General features: G+C 35.2%; 1 protein-coding gene across 1 annotated transcript in view; it reads left to right on the top strand.

The window, feature by feature from the left end:
* ELMOD2 (ELMO domain containing 2) overlaps window positions 1-14,793 on the top strand; it is a 28,712-nt gene extending 13,919 nt beyond the window's left edge. The window contains exons 5-8 of the mRNA XM_025386698.1: window positions 1,689-1,822; window positions 4,076-4,144; window positions 4,943-5,076; window positions 11,235-14,793. Of these exons, the coding sequence (XP_025242483.1) occupies window positions 1,689-1,822; window positions 4,076-4,144; window positions 4,943-5,076; window positions 11,235-11,380 (483 nt within the window). The 3' untranslated portion in view covers window positions 11,381-14,793. The remainder of the gene's footprint in view (window positions 1-1,688; window positions 1,823-4,075; window positions 4,145-4,942; window positions 5,077-11,234) is intronic.
* Window positions 14,794-14,816: the final 23 nt, after the last annotated feature.

Genomic DNA, 14,816 nt, shown 5'->3' on the forward strand with positions numbered 1-14,816 from the left:
AAATAGTACCTGGCACTTATTGAGATTAACTGCTATTTCTGTCCCCATTGTCATCGTTATTCCCTTCATGTTAGGCCCTTGCTACACAATACCGTTCCTTTTGAGGGAAAAAAGTACAAGTCCTAGCCCTCTAGTCCAAGGAATTTTACCTTGATGCTTCATGGTGAAATTCAGTTCTACACTACACATACTCAGCAGTCTACACTACACATATTCAGCAGTTCTACACTACACATACTCAGCAGGGTAAAGAGCTGTGTAATCCGTCTTGCTTTAAGTGTAGTCCAAGGACCACCTTTACTAGAGTTAACTAGTGTTCAGTATGTAGATTCCAAAGTTCCACCTTAGACTTACAAAAATTACAATCTCCAGGAATGGAACCCACAAATTCAATATTCATGCATATTAAATTTTTAATACTAGTGGTTCTATACTGTGGCTCTCACCACATCACTGAGACCTTATCATTGGCATGATCAAACTCCTTGCAGAATTCATGGAGAGAGGCTAATGTAAGCAAGTCACACGTGTTGGTAATAAAAGTAGTGACCAGGTAAACCTAATCTAATGCTTAGATTTAGCTTCAGAGCCAGTCTTGACCCTGGTTTAAAACACGGTCACAAGTCTTCACATTTTATTTTAGGTAACAGAATACTCCTTTCGTTAGGGGTCCTTATTCAACAATGCCTGAAATGGTAATGAAATGGGAAAAAATGCAAGTATTTCTGTTTTGCAAATTTTCACAGACCTTTTTTAGTCAACTTCTGTGTCTTTCATTTGATGGCTTGTATTGAATTTAAACAATAAATTTTCTTTATTTTGCATTGATTAGTTTGTTGGTATGTAATATTTGATAGCTGTTTTTGTTGTTGTTGTTGTTGTTTTTGAGATGGAGTCTCACTCTGTCACCCAGGCTGGAGTGCAGTGGTGCGATCTTGGCTCACTGCAAGCTCCGCCTCCCAGGTTCACGCCATTCTCCTGCCTCAGCCTCCTGAGTAGCTGGGACTACAGCTGCCCGCCACCACGCCTGGCTAATTGTTTGTATTTTTAGTAGAGATAGGATTTCACCATGTTAGCCAGGATGGTCTTGATCTCCTGACCTCGTGATCCGCCCACCTTGGCCTCCCAAAGTGCTAGGATTACAGGCGTGAGCCACCACACCCGGCTTGATAGTTGTTCTTAAATCCTCATCCTTAAAGATATTTATTTAAAACCAAATCATATTTTTTTAAACTGAAAATCTGTAAAACAAGTTGGAATGCTATCAGTATCATTTCTTCATCCTCTTCTGTCTTAGACCTATTTTCATTCTGATTAAGCACTATTAACCTACCATTATAATAGAGCCTATTTAACTATACGGTATCTGAAGCAAGGGCTAAGTTCCTAAAATACTGTGTTCTTCTCAAGCAAGCAGTTTACCAGTTCTGGGCATATCTGTATTAATTAGTAAATAAAGACGTCTCATTGTTTTATATTTTTGTGTATTATTTGTTTTCAAAATCTGTTCTTTATACTAGTCTTTTTAATGGGAATAAATGTGCTGCATGTTTTAGGATAATTGAAAAATGTTCTAAAGTCTTTGCTTAACCTATGATTTTTCTACAAAAGTTATTTGATAGCATTAAATTACTAGTTATAAGCTATGAGAAAGAAAATGTCTTAATAATGGAAATATGTTTGTACAGCTTTGGAATCTTCTAATGCCCACGAAGAAGTTAAATGCTAGAATCTCCAAGCAGTGGGCTGAAATTGGTTTCCAGGGTGATGATCCCAAGACAGACTTCCGAGGCATGGGCATACTTGGATTAATCAATCTTGTGTAAGTGAAAGTGAACTTTTTTTTCTTCCCTAAATGAAATTACATGTAATCTCTGATCTAGTTACTTCTAATAAGAAGTGATCTAGTTGATTCGTACTATCTCTGAATTTTAATAACTGCAGTGCTGGGAGTATTTGCTAATGTGTTGGCAACAATATGAAGATATTGGAGGCCAGGCACATGGCTCAGGCCTGTAATCCCAGCACTTTGGGAGGCAGAGGCCAGAGGATCACTTGAGGCCGGAAGTTTGAGACCAATCTGAGCCATATAGTGAGACCCTGTCTCTACAAAAATAATTAGCCAGGCATGGTGGCATTTGCCTGTAGTCCAGCCACTTGGGAGGCTGAGGCAGAAGGACTGCCTGAGCCCAGGAATTCAAGTTTACAGTGGGTCATGATTGTGCCACCTCCAGTCTGAGTGACAGAGCAAGACCCTGTCTTTAAAAAAAAAAAAAAAAAAAAGACATTGGTGGAAATATACTTGTGTTTGTGATTTCTTTACTTACCAATGCTTTCCTCTCCTTTTTCTTTCTGATCTCCATTCTGATACTTCTTAAAGAATTATGTATCCTCCTACTGCCTTTATTCACTTGCTTTTTCTCTCTGGGCTCCCTGATTCTATTTTGGCAAATATAACCAGGTAAGGTGATAATAAAGTCTCTTTACTCTTTACATATATTCTTCACCACCTGTGACAACTTACCTACCTGCATTCCTGACTTTGTATAGACTACCATATGAACTTTTTCTCCTTTATCTTCTTTAATACTTATGATTAGCTACATGTATGAAACCCCAAATATGTAACTCAAGTCACAATTGATAGCCAAAACTATTCTAGAAGATGGCCTGGAAGATTAATTTCCTCCCATAAGGATATGCAAATGTACAAATTGTAGTGTTTGGGTCTGTCCATGAAATTGTGATTTATAGACTATGAAATGTCTAGAATGGGAAGGCTAGGCTATTAAAGTTTGGATAATTCTTACTGTGAAAAAATCCTGAAATTGGCTAAATTAGGTTAATTTTGATGGTTTTTCTTATTGTGTATATATGTTTATTTTTCACCATTTGATACTGTTAAGACAGGTTAACTAAATTCAGGAAGGAAATTAAAAGTTGTTCTATATTACAGATTGAATATTTTAAGAGTAGTTTGACTATTAATGCAATGCTGAATTATTACAAAAATGAAATATAGTCAACTGAAGGCATTTTAGAGTCAATCTAAGGATAAAGTAGAAAAATTAGAGTACTTAGGAAAGCATTGCATTAAGCAAGACTTTTGAAACTGTTTTGGTGTTTACAGATCCCTTAGGGAATCTGATGAAAGCTTTGTATACTCTCTCCCTGGGAAACATATACACAGAAAAAGTTGTCCATAATGTAAGATGGTTCCTGGATTCCCTTTCATTCATAAATTATCATTAATTCATGGACTTCTAAGTTAACAGCCCCTGGTGTAATGGGTTGAAAATTAGAGCCAGTGAAGAAATAAGGAAGTTTATATTAATACTCTGTAGAAGAATAAAGAGGGAAGAGTTAATTAGAAATTTCTATGCTTTATGAAAATGTCAATGATTTTGTCCCCTAAAATGTAAAACCATGGACATTTATTTTTTATTTTTATCTTCATATGAGCATTGTGTGTGTGTGTCTATCATTTAGAGGTGATCGATCCTAAGGTTAAATAGATTTGGTATAGGCCAAAAGGATGTATGTGCCTACAAATAGATAGTTCCATATCCATCTCTCTTGTACTACTCATACTTCTGTTTTATAGCTAGTATTTTAGTTAGATGATTGATGAAGCAAAAGATTGTTGATTCCCTTCTGATTGCACTGAAAATGGCACTAAACAACACAGACTTAAATTGTAGTGGAAGGAACGAACCTAGGTGAAAGGAAGAGTGTCCTGACAGGTACATATTGACTCTTCTATAGAACTAGAACCAGCAAAGAAACAAAAATAATTCAGTTTTTTTATTTTAAGGTAGTCTCTTTTTATATTATCTATTTATTAAAGTACTTTACAGTCTTGTCAACGACCTATATTCTGTACTACATAGGCCTGATAGCTAGGAAATTTTGACTGAGAAGCATTTGTGAATCACTGAAGTGATTTGAGACAGATATCAGGATACTCATGGCAATACTAGGACTATCATTTTGACAGTAGCTTTTTAAATTGGTTCTGGATATCTTATATTTGAATGGCGTACATTCCTTTGATTTTTTTTCTTAAACTTTTTAGGTATTTCAGTGAAAATTACACTAGTGAAGCTCATCAGATTCTTTCCCGTTCAAATCATCCAAAACTAGGGTAAGCTGGGTATATTAAAGAAGCTGTAATCTCTCACATTTATAATGCTTAGATGATTAATGAATTTGAAAGTATATCAAGGTATTTCTTAAAATGAAGTATTTAATAAGAACTTTATAAAGAATATTACATGATACATTATTTTTAAGGATAAATGTGATTGTAAACCAATTTTGTATGTAGTTCAATATATTTTTATCACAAGATATAGTTTATCTATACAATGGAGATAAGGGCCCTTATAAAATCTTTTTGAGAAATAGATTTGAAGACAGGCAGAGGAAATAGTTTGGAAAAATAATAGGAAAATGGGAAATAGCTTTGCAAATTATAAAGTGAAATGCAAACTGAGGTAGTTTTATTAGCCTTACCGTTATTTTTAAAAATATTCTGATAGTATCTAATCTTTGAAAAAGCATAGTAACAATGTTAGATCATAAAAATAAGTACCCTGATAATGGAGAAGAAAATGTCGGATTATCCAGTGTATTTTAGGAATCAGTGAGATTTGGTGTCTGTAGTCCCCCGACCCCTTTTTTATTTAAGAATTTTAGTTTTAGATATCATGTGAACAGAGCTTTATTTTTATTCCTTAGATTATATCCAGAAAAATATACAGGCTTTAAAAAGCAAAAATGTTAAATTCTTTCTAGTATATTTTTCTTACCATGTGGAGATTATCATAAAAGCAATACTGTGTTAAACCTGAAGTCATTTTCTACTAATTCCTAACGTAATTTTAATTTATTTTATGAGTTATTCGGCTAGCTGGTGTAACTGGTAATGTTTCTGACATAGGTATTCTTATGCAATAGTTGGAATCAATCTTACAGAGATGGCTTATAGCTTACTGAAGAGTGAAGCTTTGAAGTTTCATCTCTATAACTTTGTTCCTGGTATACCAACAATGGAACACTTTCATCAGTTTTATTGTGAGTATTAAAATGAGTTAAAACTAGATCTAAGATAATTCTTAAACCACTAGGAATGTATAATATATATTTTAATCTGTTGCCTCTATGAAGTATATAACTTACGTTTCTCATTTTATTACTTAGGGTCTTTGAAAAACAAAATAGTAGAAGATGAGTCCCCAAGAGTACTCTGTACTTCAGTTTTTATATTTGCTGATTATGAAAGGCAGTATTTCACATGTAGACACATCTAAGATGCATGTAATTTTTCTTTAGGCATTCATTTTCCAGCTAACTACAAAATATATTTTCCCTCTTGGATGCTGGTTAATGAATGCTGTTAAGGCCAGGATAGACCATTTGCAGATTATTTTATTATTTTTGGAAGGAAATTTAATTTAGAGGAACTTTTCACCTCCCCCTGCCTTGAATTTCAAGGCCAGATTTTCTTGTGGTAGGTCAGAGATACTAAGTAACTGTTCCTAAAGCTGTCTTTACTTCTCTGTTCCATTCACTTTTAGTGATAATATTTGAATACTGAAGGTTTAATTGAATGAATCCATCTTCTGAAGCTATTGTTCAGAAGCAAAGAACTCAAATCTAGTTTTTCTTCACATACTACTTTTCTTGATCTTTTTCTGTCTTTAGAATGTCATTTGCATGTTGGTAGCATATAAGAAACTACTTAGATAATAGGTGGCCAAATCATAATTTCTTTATCTCCATTGTTGAAAATATCATCCATGTCTCTTTTTTGCAGAACCTTTCCTGCCTTTACTTACACCCTAATTCCAGTTTTGTCTGCATCTTAACTTTCTCTTGCATGTGTCTGTTTCTTTCCGTCCCCATTGTAACTGTACAATATCAGGCCTTTGTTACTAGGTTACTGTAATAGCCTTTGGCAGTCTGTTTATGGTAACACTCTTCTATTTCTTCTCCACGTTGAAAGTATAGTTATTTAAAATGAAAATCTCATCATTTTACTCCACTGCCAAAAATTCTTCGAAGGATTCCCATTATAAGGCCCTGCATAATCTGAACCTTGGTAACCTCTCCAGACTCATCTTTTGCCATATACCAGCCCCCCTCGCACCCCTACAAACTCTATAGTGGAGGCATCCCAGTCTTCTTTTTAGTTGCTCAGATATATTATGCTCTCTCTTGACTCTGTGCCTTTGCAAGTGACATTCACTTGGCCTGAGCACTATTCCAGCTCCCTCTGTTCTTTCCAAGTGATGCCTTCTCATCTTCCAAATCTCAGTTTAGACGTGCTCTTCTCGGGGAAGTTTATTCATTTACTGTGTGTTAGGTGTTGTTCTAGGCCCTGGGGATATAGCAGAGAAGACAAAGTCACTGAATTCAGTGAGGAGCTGTCATCTTCAGAATCAAAATTTCCCCCTAATGCAGTGTCCACCTCCAGATACTACTTCATTTCTCTGCTCCCTTTCTTCAGGAAACTTTTTCAATAATTGCTGTTTTTCATTTCTTCATCTCCAGGTTTTATCTAATTCCAATTTAGTTTCTCTCTCCATGACTGCTCACACTGATTTTTCTCAAACACCAAGATTTTTTGCTGCCTAATACCATTGCCATGTTTTTTCTTCATGTTATTTGTTCCTTTTAGTGGCACTGGGCATAAATGACCACACGTTTCTTCTGGAAACATTATCGTGACTTTTCTGATGCCACATTCTCCTGGCTTTTCTCCTGCACCACAGGAATTCCTGTAGACATCCACTACCTTACTAGATGTAGGAGCACCTCAGGGCCCAGCCTGTGCCCACTCCTCTCTTTAGCCCGCATACTTTTCCTAAGTGATACCATCTGGTCCCTTGCTTGAAATGCCAAATGTGCATTAAATGCCAAAATATATATCTTCAGCCCAACCTCTACTTTAACCCCAGCACTGTATGTCCAGATCCTTTTTCTCCCTTAATGGATAAGGATAAAGAATCATATGGGCATGCTTACACAACGTAGGAGCCAATGCAGCATGTCTTTAAATGGAGGGACAGGTTTCAGGTCCCTAAGGACAGCATTGATGATTCTACCCAAGTGTACTGAAGATTTCTGGCAGGCATGAGATGCTTTGCTTTAGCATTCCAAAGTGTTGTCGCTGGGACTTTGCTAACTTGCCTCTATTTTTTTTTTTTTAATGAAATATATCCCTTGTTCATTAGCTACCTATTGAACATAAATATAAAAGCAATTTAAAAACTCCCTAAACAATTAAGCAGTTTCCCGTATCTCAATATATACAGGAAGGTGGTAGGTTAGAAAGCAGTGCAAAATGACCTCTGTGTAGTAGTTTTCCCCTAAAGACCAGGGAACTTGAGGATCTGTGGGAACTGTTGCTCTCCAGCACCCTCACACCATCTCGGCTGGCTCCTCTATAGGAAGGACATTAAAGTGTAATATCTGAGGTAGAAAAGTCATTGTAGAACCCTTTCAGTTGCCTCCTGTCAGCTCAATCTATCGAGCTATATAGATCATCCTGGAAACAGTGAAGCTTATGGTTTTCAATTATTTTGAGACATTAAAATGCACATACACATATACCTATGTACCTTTTAAGCAGAAGTTTCCCAAAAACTTGATTTTCATACCCGTTACCATTGGAAGTTTCACATCTTAAGGTTCTGCTTTTCTTCTTAGGAGGAACGTATTCTAACTAGAATAATAATTTGAAATCTTGTCTTTTGAATGTGTATACTTTTTTTGTTAGAGGAGTGGGATCAATTGGTTTGCACAAATTAGTTCCAAGGTCATAGTTTCTCTCCAGAAGGAAGAACAGTTAAGAGATTAGTTTCCACATTTTTTGTTTCCCTACGATCTGCCTTCATCTCCCCCTTTGCCTTTGATCTCTCTGCCTTTGTTTTAATGCGTCCTGTGTAGGAAGGACTGGAAACATTGGTAGGTTAGCTTTTTAGCTCCATTGTCATCCTGTACGTCCAAACTGTGAGCAGGTATCTGCCATGATTGTGGAAAGTTACTGACCACTAGTCCAGCAGGAGGGCTTAGGATTTGGGGACCTCTGTCTTCTGTATATTCCTGTCTAGGATGTCTCCATTCTAGTTTTGTAGGGCCACAATTTTAGCTGGACTTCTGGTTTGGTGGTTCCAAAAAAAAAAAAAACAAATAGTAACACCTCAAATTTATATAACAAGAAAGTTATGCCTCAATAACAACTTTATGGCCGGGCGCGGTGGCTCAAGCCTGTAATCCCAGCACTTTGGGAGGCCGAGACGGGCGGATCACGAGGTCAGGAGATCGAGACCATCCTGGCTAACACGGTGAAACCCCGTCTCTACTAAAAAATACAAAAAACTAGCCGGGCGCGGTGGCGGGCGCCTGCAGTCCCAGCTACTCGGGAGGCTGAGGCAGGAGAATGGCGTGAACCCGGGAGGCGGAGCTTGCAGTGAGCTGAGATCCGGCCACTGCACTCCAGCCTGGGCGACAGAGCGAGACTCCGTCTCAAAAAAAAAAAAAAAAAAACAACTTTATTGAGGTATAATTTATATACCATAGAATTTACCCATTTTAAAATTACACTTAAATGGATTTTAATGAGCTAAATTGGGTAGCCATCATCATCATCCACTTTTAGAACATTTTCATCACCCCAGTGAGATGCCAGTTTACAGTTAATCCCCCTTCCTATGGTTTTCTTATCCTTAACCTCTGCAGTAAATACATGCAGGGAATTTCAGGTTTAGACATTTCATATGGCAATTTCTACAGAGTCTAAGTGTTCCAAACATCTGGACTCAAAAGGACAAAATATGTGCATCATGGAAAACAGCTCTGTTCCATCACCTTTTGCAAAGCTTTGGGGGTCTTATGCCAAGGATGGCCCTGCCAGTTTCCTAGAATTTCAGTATTTTTTCCTGTGGTTTCCTGATGTCATATTAAATCACTTTAGCTATTATAGTCTCCGTTCTTCAAGTTAGTCTTTCTCTGACACTGATTTATATTATAGGTCAACAGCCTCACTCTGAAGCATGAAGTTCCTAGTGCTTTAACTTGAGCATTTTGTTCCAGGCCCATGTAGTCATTTGAATGGGCCATATTACTGACAGTAATGAAAAAGCAATTTAAAGGACGTAAGAATGGTAAATATCTAAAACATAATAACCAGATATACCGAAACAAATGGTATGGCCATGAAATTTGGATGGCTATCTCCGTTATCATACTATGCAGAACATTAATCTCTAAATGTATTTATTGTACATCCCTAACAGTGTATGGCGGATAGAGATAGCAGATGGTATTTCTTCAGAGGCTTCATTTCTTGATACTACTTGTATATCATGGTTGACAAAAATCTGTTTTATCATATATTGAGAATAATCCAAAAATCTTTCTTAAACTGGCCTTCTTATGAAATGATATTTCAGTGTTGGAATATGATGATTTTAACCATTAATGTTGGCTTTATGACCAATATTATTAAAATAGGATTTCCATTTTTTTCATAGTAGGCAATCATGATAGTCTAGCCACCCTTTTGTGTAAAGTCATTGGCTTTTGCAACAGAGACCACTTACAAACTGTGTGATTTGGGGCACATCATTTAACTTCTCTGCACCTCTGTTTCCTTTTGGTAGAGTGGGAATAACAACATAGTACTTGCATCCTAGGGCTGCTCTGACAGTATATGAGCATTTAGTGAGCACTGTAGAAATATTTGAAAAAATAATTCAATAAATACATTTGATTACATACAAAGTAGGACTGGGGTGGTTTTATTTTTTATTTTTTGTTTTACTTTTTAACAGCTTTATTAAAGTATATGGTAAACTGCACATATTATATAACATATGATAAACTGCACATATTTAAATATGTATGATTTGATAAGTTTTAACATATGTATACACCTGTGAAACCATCTCCATGATCCAAATGGTGAATATAATCACCACCTCTGAAAGTTTTTATGTGCTCCTTGGTAATCCATGCCTCTTGCCCCTCCCCCTACCATCCTAGGTACCACTTTTTTTTTTGTCACTATAGAGGAGTTTGCATTTATTTTCTAGAATTGTATTTAAGTGAAATGCAGTTTTTACTCATTTTGGTCTGGTTTCTTTCTGCATAATTTGTTATGTGTATTAATAGCTTTTTTTACTTGTTACTTTTTTAAATTGACAAATTAGCTCATTTATTTTTATTGCTGAGCAATATTCCATTATATGCTACACATTGTTTATGTACTTGTTGATAGATATTTTGATGCTGAGTAGTTTTAAATTCACGTTTAAGTTTACATATGTGTGTGTGTGTGTATATAAACAAGTTCAGTTTCATGAAATACCTTTAACATTTTGGGGGTTAATTTGGCTACCATAATGACGATATTGAAAGCCAAAAATATTAAGCTGATTTAGAGTGGATTTTTTTTTTTTTTTTAAAGAGAAGATGCTGATAGCTCATTGAAAAAAAAGTAGAAATAACTCTTAGATTTAGAAATCAAGAATTAAGTAGGAAATAGCTTTCCTACACTTTAGCCTTATCCAACATTTTCTTATTACTTGCATTTTTGTGCTTCAGAGGTTTCTCGGGAAACTTCTCAAGGTATCTCTTGAAAGTACTACGTCTTTTTTTTTTTTTTTTTCGAGATAGGGTCTCACTCTGTCACCCAAGCTGGAGTGCAGTGATGCAATCATGGCTCACTGAAGCCCTGACCTCCTGGGCTCAAGTGATCCCTTCACCTCAGCCTCCCAAGTAGCTGGGACAACAGGCGCATCCCATCATGCCTGGCTAATTTGTGTACTTTTTGCAGATACGGGGTTTCGCCATATTGTCCAGGCTGGTCTCTTAAGTCCTGGCCTCAAGCGATCTGCCCACCTCAGCCTCTGAAAGTGCTGAGAGTTCAGGCATGAGTCACTGCTCCCGGCTGAAAGTCCTGCATCTTTTAAGCTTGAGGGACGTTGTTGATTTTTGAGACCAATAGTAAATGCACACTAAATCGTTTATTGAAATTGCTGTTCATTTTGAACATACAGAAACATTTCTTATTTAGTCCCTCAGGCCTCTAATAGTTTTGAGATTACTTTTGATTATTGTATTCTAATATGGAATTTAAAAGATGGTTATATACTTTGTAAAAATGAGATGGTTTGAATGTGATTCCAACATTGAGGACTAAATATTTTGTTTTTCTTTAACTGTAGGTTATCTTGTCTATGAATTTGACAAGTTTTGGTTTGAAGAAGAACCAGAAAGCATTATGTATTTCAACTTGTATAGAGAGAAGTTTCATGAAAAGATTAAAGGACTTTTACTGGATTGTAATGTAGCACTTACTTTAAAAGTATAAATCATCCACTGTATCTTCTATTTCTACCACATTTTGCACATTCAACAGAATTTATATGTTGTAATAGGAATTATCTGCTCAATTACACTCTTATATATAATTTCCTACAAAAATATTTCAGAAATTCTATTTAAGAAAGCTAGTGGACAATCAGTGTATGTTTACAGTTGTTTATACACTGTTCTCCAAAGGTACCTTATCCTTCCAAAGATCCCCTCTGTAGAGTCATGCGAGCTACAGTTTGGAACTTGGGACTTAGCCCGTTGGTGTAAAAGTATAAATCAGGTATTTGTATTAAATTGGTTGATTAAAATGTGTAAAATCAATTTTCATTTTTATGTGTTGTGGGATCAAGTTGGTATCTTTTTTCAAAGCTCTTTAAGGTTTTTTTTTTTTGGTTTTTAGTTTGGAAATGGCTGTTTTTAATTTTGTCTGATTTTTATTTCTAGGGTAATTAACAGGAAGAGTGTTTCTTTATGATTTTCTTTGTTTGCATCTTAATTACATGTCATAATGTTGCTTCATTAGTAGCAAACAGAGTAGAGATACGGCAGAGAGAATAAAGAATTATGGCCTCCTTTTGGGTTTCTGTGATTATTGAGCATAACTGATGAGAGAATGACAGTATTGGTGACTAGCTTTTTTGTTTTTAAATAACACACTTTAAAATGCCACAGTGTTATTTGAAAGCTTAAAGGCATTTTCTCATCTTCAGTATTTGCTTTTTATCAGTTGTAGAAAAGAACCTTAATGTTTTCTTCTCTAGCTATGTATGTTTATGAAACTGCTTTACTTGTGTATGAAACTTCTCCACCTATGTATGTTTATGAAAAGAGATGTATTTGCCAAGAAAATCTTGATTATGTAAAAGACAAAAAGATTATAAAAGACAGTTTTTATTTAAATAAAACTGTCTTTGAAACTTAAGAAAGTTTAAGTTTAAAAAAAATCTCAGTTAAACATCATTAGTTTATTTGACTTACTGTTAACTCTTGCTTCTCTTTGACTCCATGGTGTTTTTAGATAACGATGTATGAACTTTATGTTAACGGTTTGTGGGATACTAAAATAGCTTGAAGACGACATGATGACTGTGCATTTTATATAGTTTTATTCTCCTAAAATCTCAGGAGGGCAGCAAGTGCTGTCAAGGATTATATAGTGATGAGATTCTTATGGGAATGATTTCTTCTTGATGTGTTTTACACATTTGTACTGATAGCAAAACTAAAGTTTAAAGCAGGAAAGTTTAAGTTCTCCTTAAATCCTACAGAAACCAACCTTTTGAAGACATAATTTCATCTAAAACATGATGATATTTAGCACACCTTTTAATGTGGGTGTATATCAAGTGTTTAAGGACTGGCTCGTATATAATAGAGCAAGACTTGAGACTTTTTAAGTATTTGCTCATGTCTGTTGACCTTTCTCTTTCAAACTTGTTAAAGAGAAGAGTGGTAAGACATATCCAATTGGAAAATAAGACGCAGTGTTGTATAGCACATACATTTAAAGTGCATGCGTTAAAATTAGTTTCTCAATAAGATAAAATTATTTTAAAATTTTAGTTCCTTTTATTACAATAGTGGCAATTTAGCCTTTCCGTATTACAGGAATTTAAAAATTGGTTTCTTGTAGGGGACATCTCAACTTTGGGAATGTCTTCACTTAATTTTTAAAAAATATTTTCATGCTTTATTGTCCAGCTATATGATATATCGCAAAATCCTGACAAGGTCATTGTATTAAGGTATTAACTATTACATGGAAAGCAATTCTGTTCATCTTTTGATGTTTGTGCTGAAAATGCTTACCTTTGTATTTTGATCCTCCAACAGCAGAGAACTTGAACTGATTTAAACCTTTGTCAGTATACTTCAGAATGCTTTAAGTATGGAAGGGGAAAATTTTAAGTAATTAAGTTTTTTCCCTTCTAGGAAGAAAAACTATGATGATGTTGAGAAAATGTCGGTATAAAGTTTGCTCAATAATGTGTTCTTTAAATCCACCTCCATATGTACGTTATAAGTATCATTCTATTTTTGCTTAAAATAATCTGCATCCATTTCAGATAGTTTTACAGCAAATTGATCTAAAAGCCACTATTAAATTCTAGGTTTGAGTCTAGAAGCCAAGCAAAATGTCACCAATGTCAGTTGTAAATTAGAATGCAACATGGGCCTTCAGACTCTTGATAGTGATATACATGAAAACAGAAATATAATTGCGTCTACCTTCCTACTTTCCCTTTTGACATATGTAGTTGGAATTTTATGTAGTCTTAAAATCCATATTTAGAATCTTACCTATTTCTATAATGATTAGTAAAATGCCAAAGTAGTGATAGAATATTGTGGCATTGAAATAGCCAAAAAATTATGTTAGTTTTAGCATCAAAAAAGTAAATAAATGTTGAAATGAATTTTTGTATGTGCCAGATTGAAGAGAGTGTGTCAGTGACAGGAAGTAGTCTAAAAAATTAATAGTCATGGTTTTAATAGGGTCTGAAAGACAATCTTTAAAGAAATGGGAGAAATCAGGGGGTATCAGTGAACCTATACCAACCTCTCTTTGTACATAAATGTGGTGATGTAGCTAGATATAAAAATCAGTGTCTTACTGGCACCATTTACAGTTTAGAAAACAATCTTTTTCTTAAAAATTCCCATCTGATTCGTATTTTTAGGAGCTACTTGGATTTGTATGTATTTTTTCTACGTGAAAATATATGTACTCTTCACTTTTGTTCCAGTATTATAATTGCTCATGCACTCTTTCTCCCCTTTGAGAACCTTCAGTGAAATACAAGTTCATCAAAGATTTGCTCAAAGGAGAAGCATCACATGAGCGTGAAAAATAGATGCTTGCAGCTAGAACAGAAAAGGTTACACATGATCATGACACAGAAGATAGGAGGTTTGACTTGGAGGGCCATAATGTTTATTATCTTTCTTGAAATAATGGGGACCAGCAGCTGTTTTCTCAGGATAAATGGTCTACCCTACTTCTCCATGAACAGGTGTGGGGAGGCTTACTTTCCATTTTCATATTTATACACCTCTCTACAAAAGCAATTTTTAATAAAGATTAGTGGAATTGTTAAAAATCTGAGAGGAATCATGAGTGGAGGTGTTTGGGGTTTTTTTCTGTATTCAGTTTTTGATGAGAAAAGTTTTAAATGTAGTACAGGTAAGACCCAACTACTACCTTACTATTATAGGATGATTCTGTGTTTCTGTTAAAGTATTCAAGTAGCTTTCTCTGGGGGAAAAGTACCACTTGGACACTTAAAGGAATTGGGATTTTTGTCTACTTTGGATAAGGCAGTTGACTTCTTAAGTAAAAGCAATAGTGTAAAATGTCATTTTGTTTGGAATGTTAAGTGAGCAAATAAAAAACCATGTTGAAATTGTTATAAGCCTTTCTGTTGATACTT

Source organism: Theropithecus gelada, chromosome 5, assembly GCF_003255815.1.
Source record: "Theropithecus gelada isolate Dixy chromosome 5, Tgel_1.0, whole genome shotgun sequence".
Classification (NCBI taxonomy): Eukaryota; Metazoa; Chordata; class Mammalia; order Primates; family Cercopithecidae; genus Theropithecus; species Theropithecus gelada.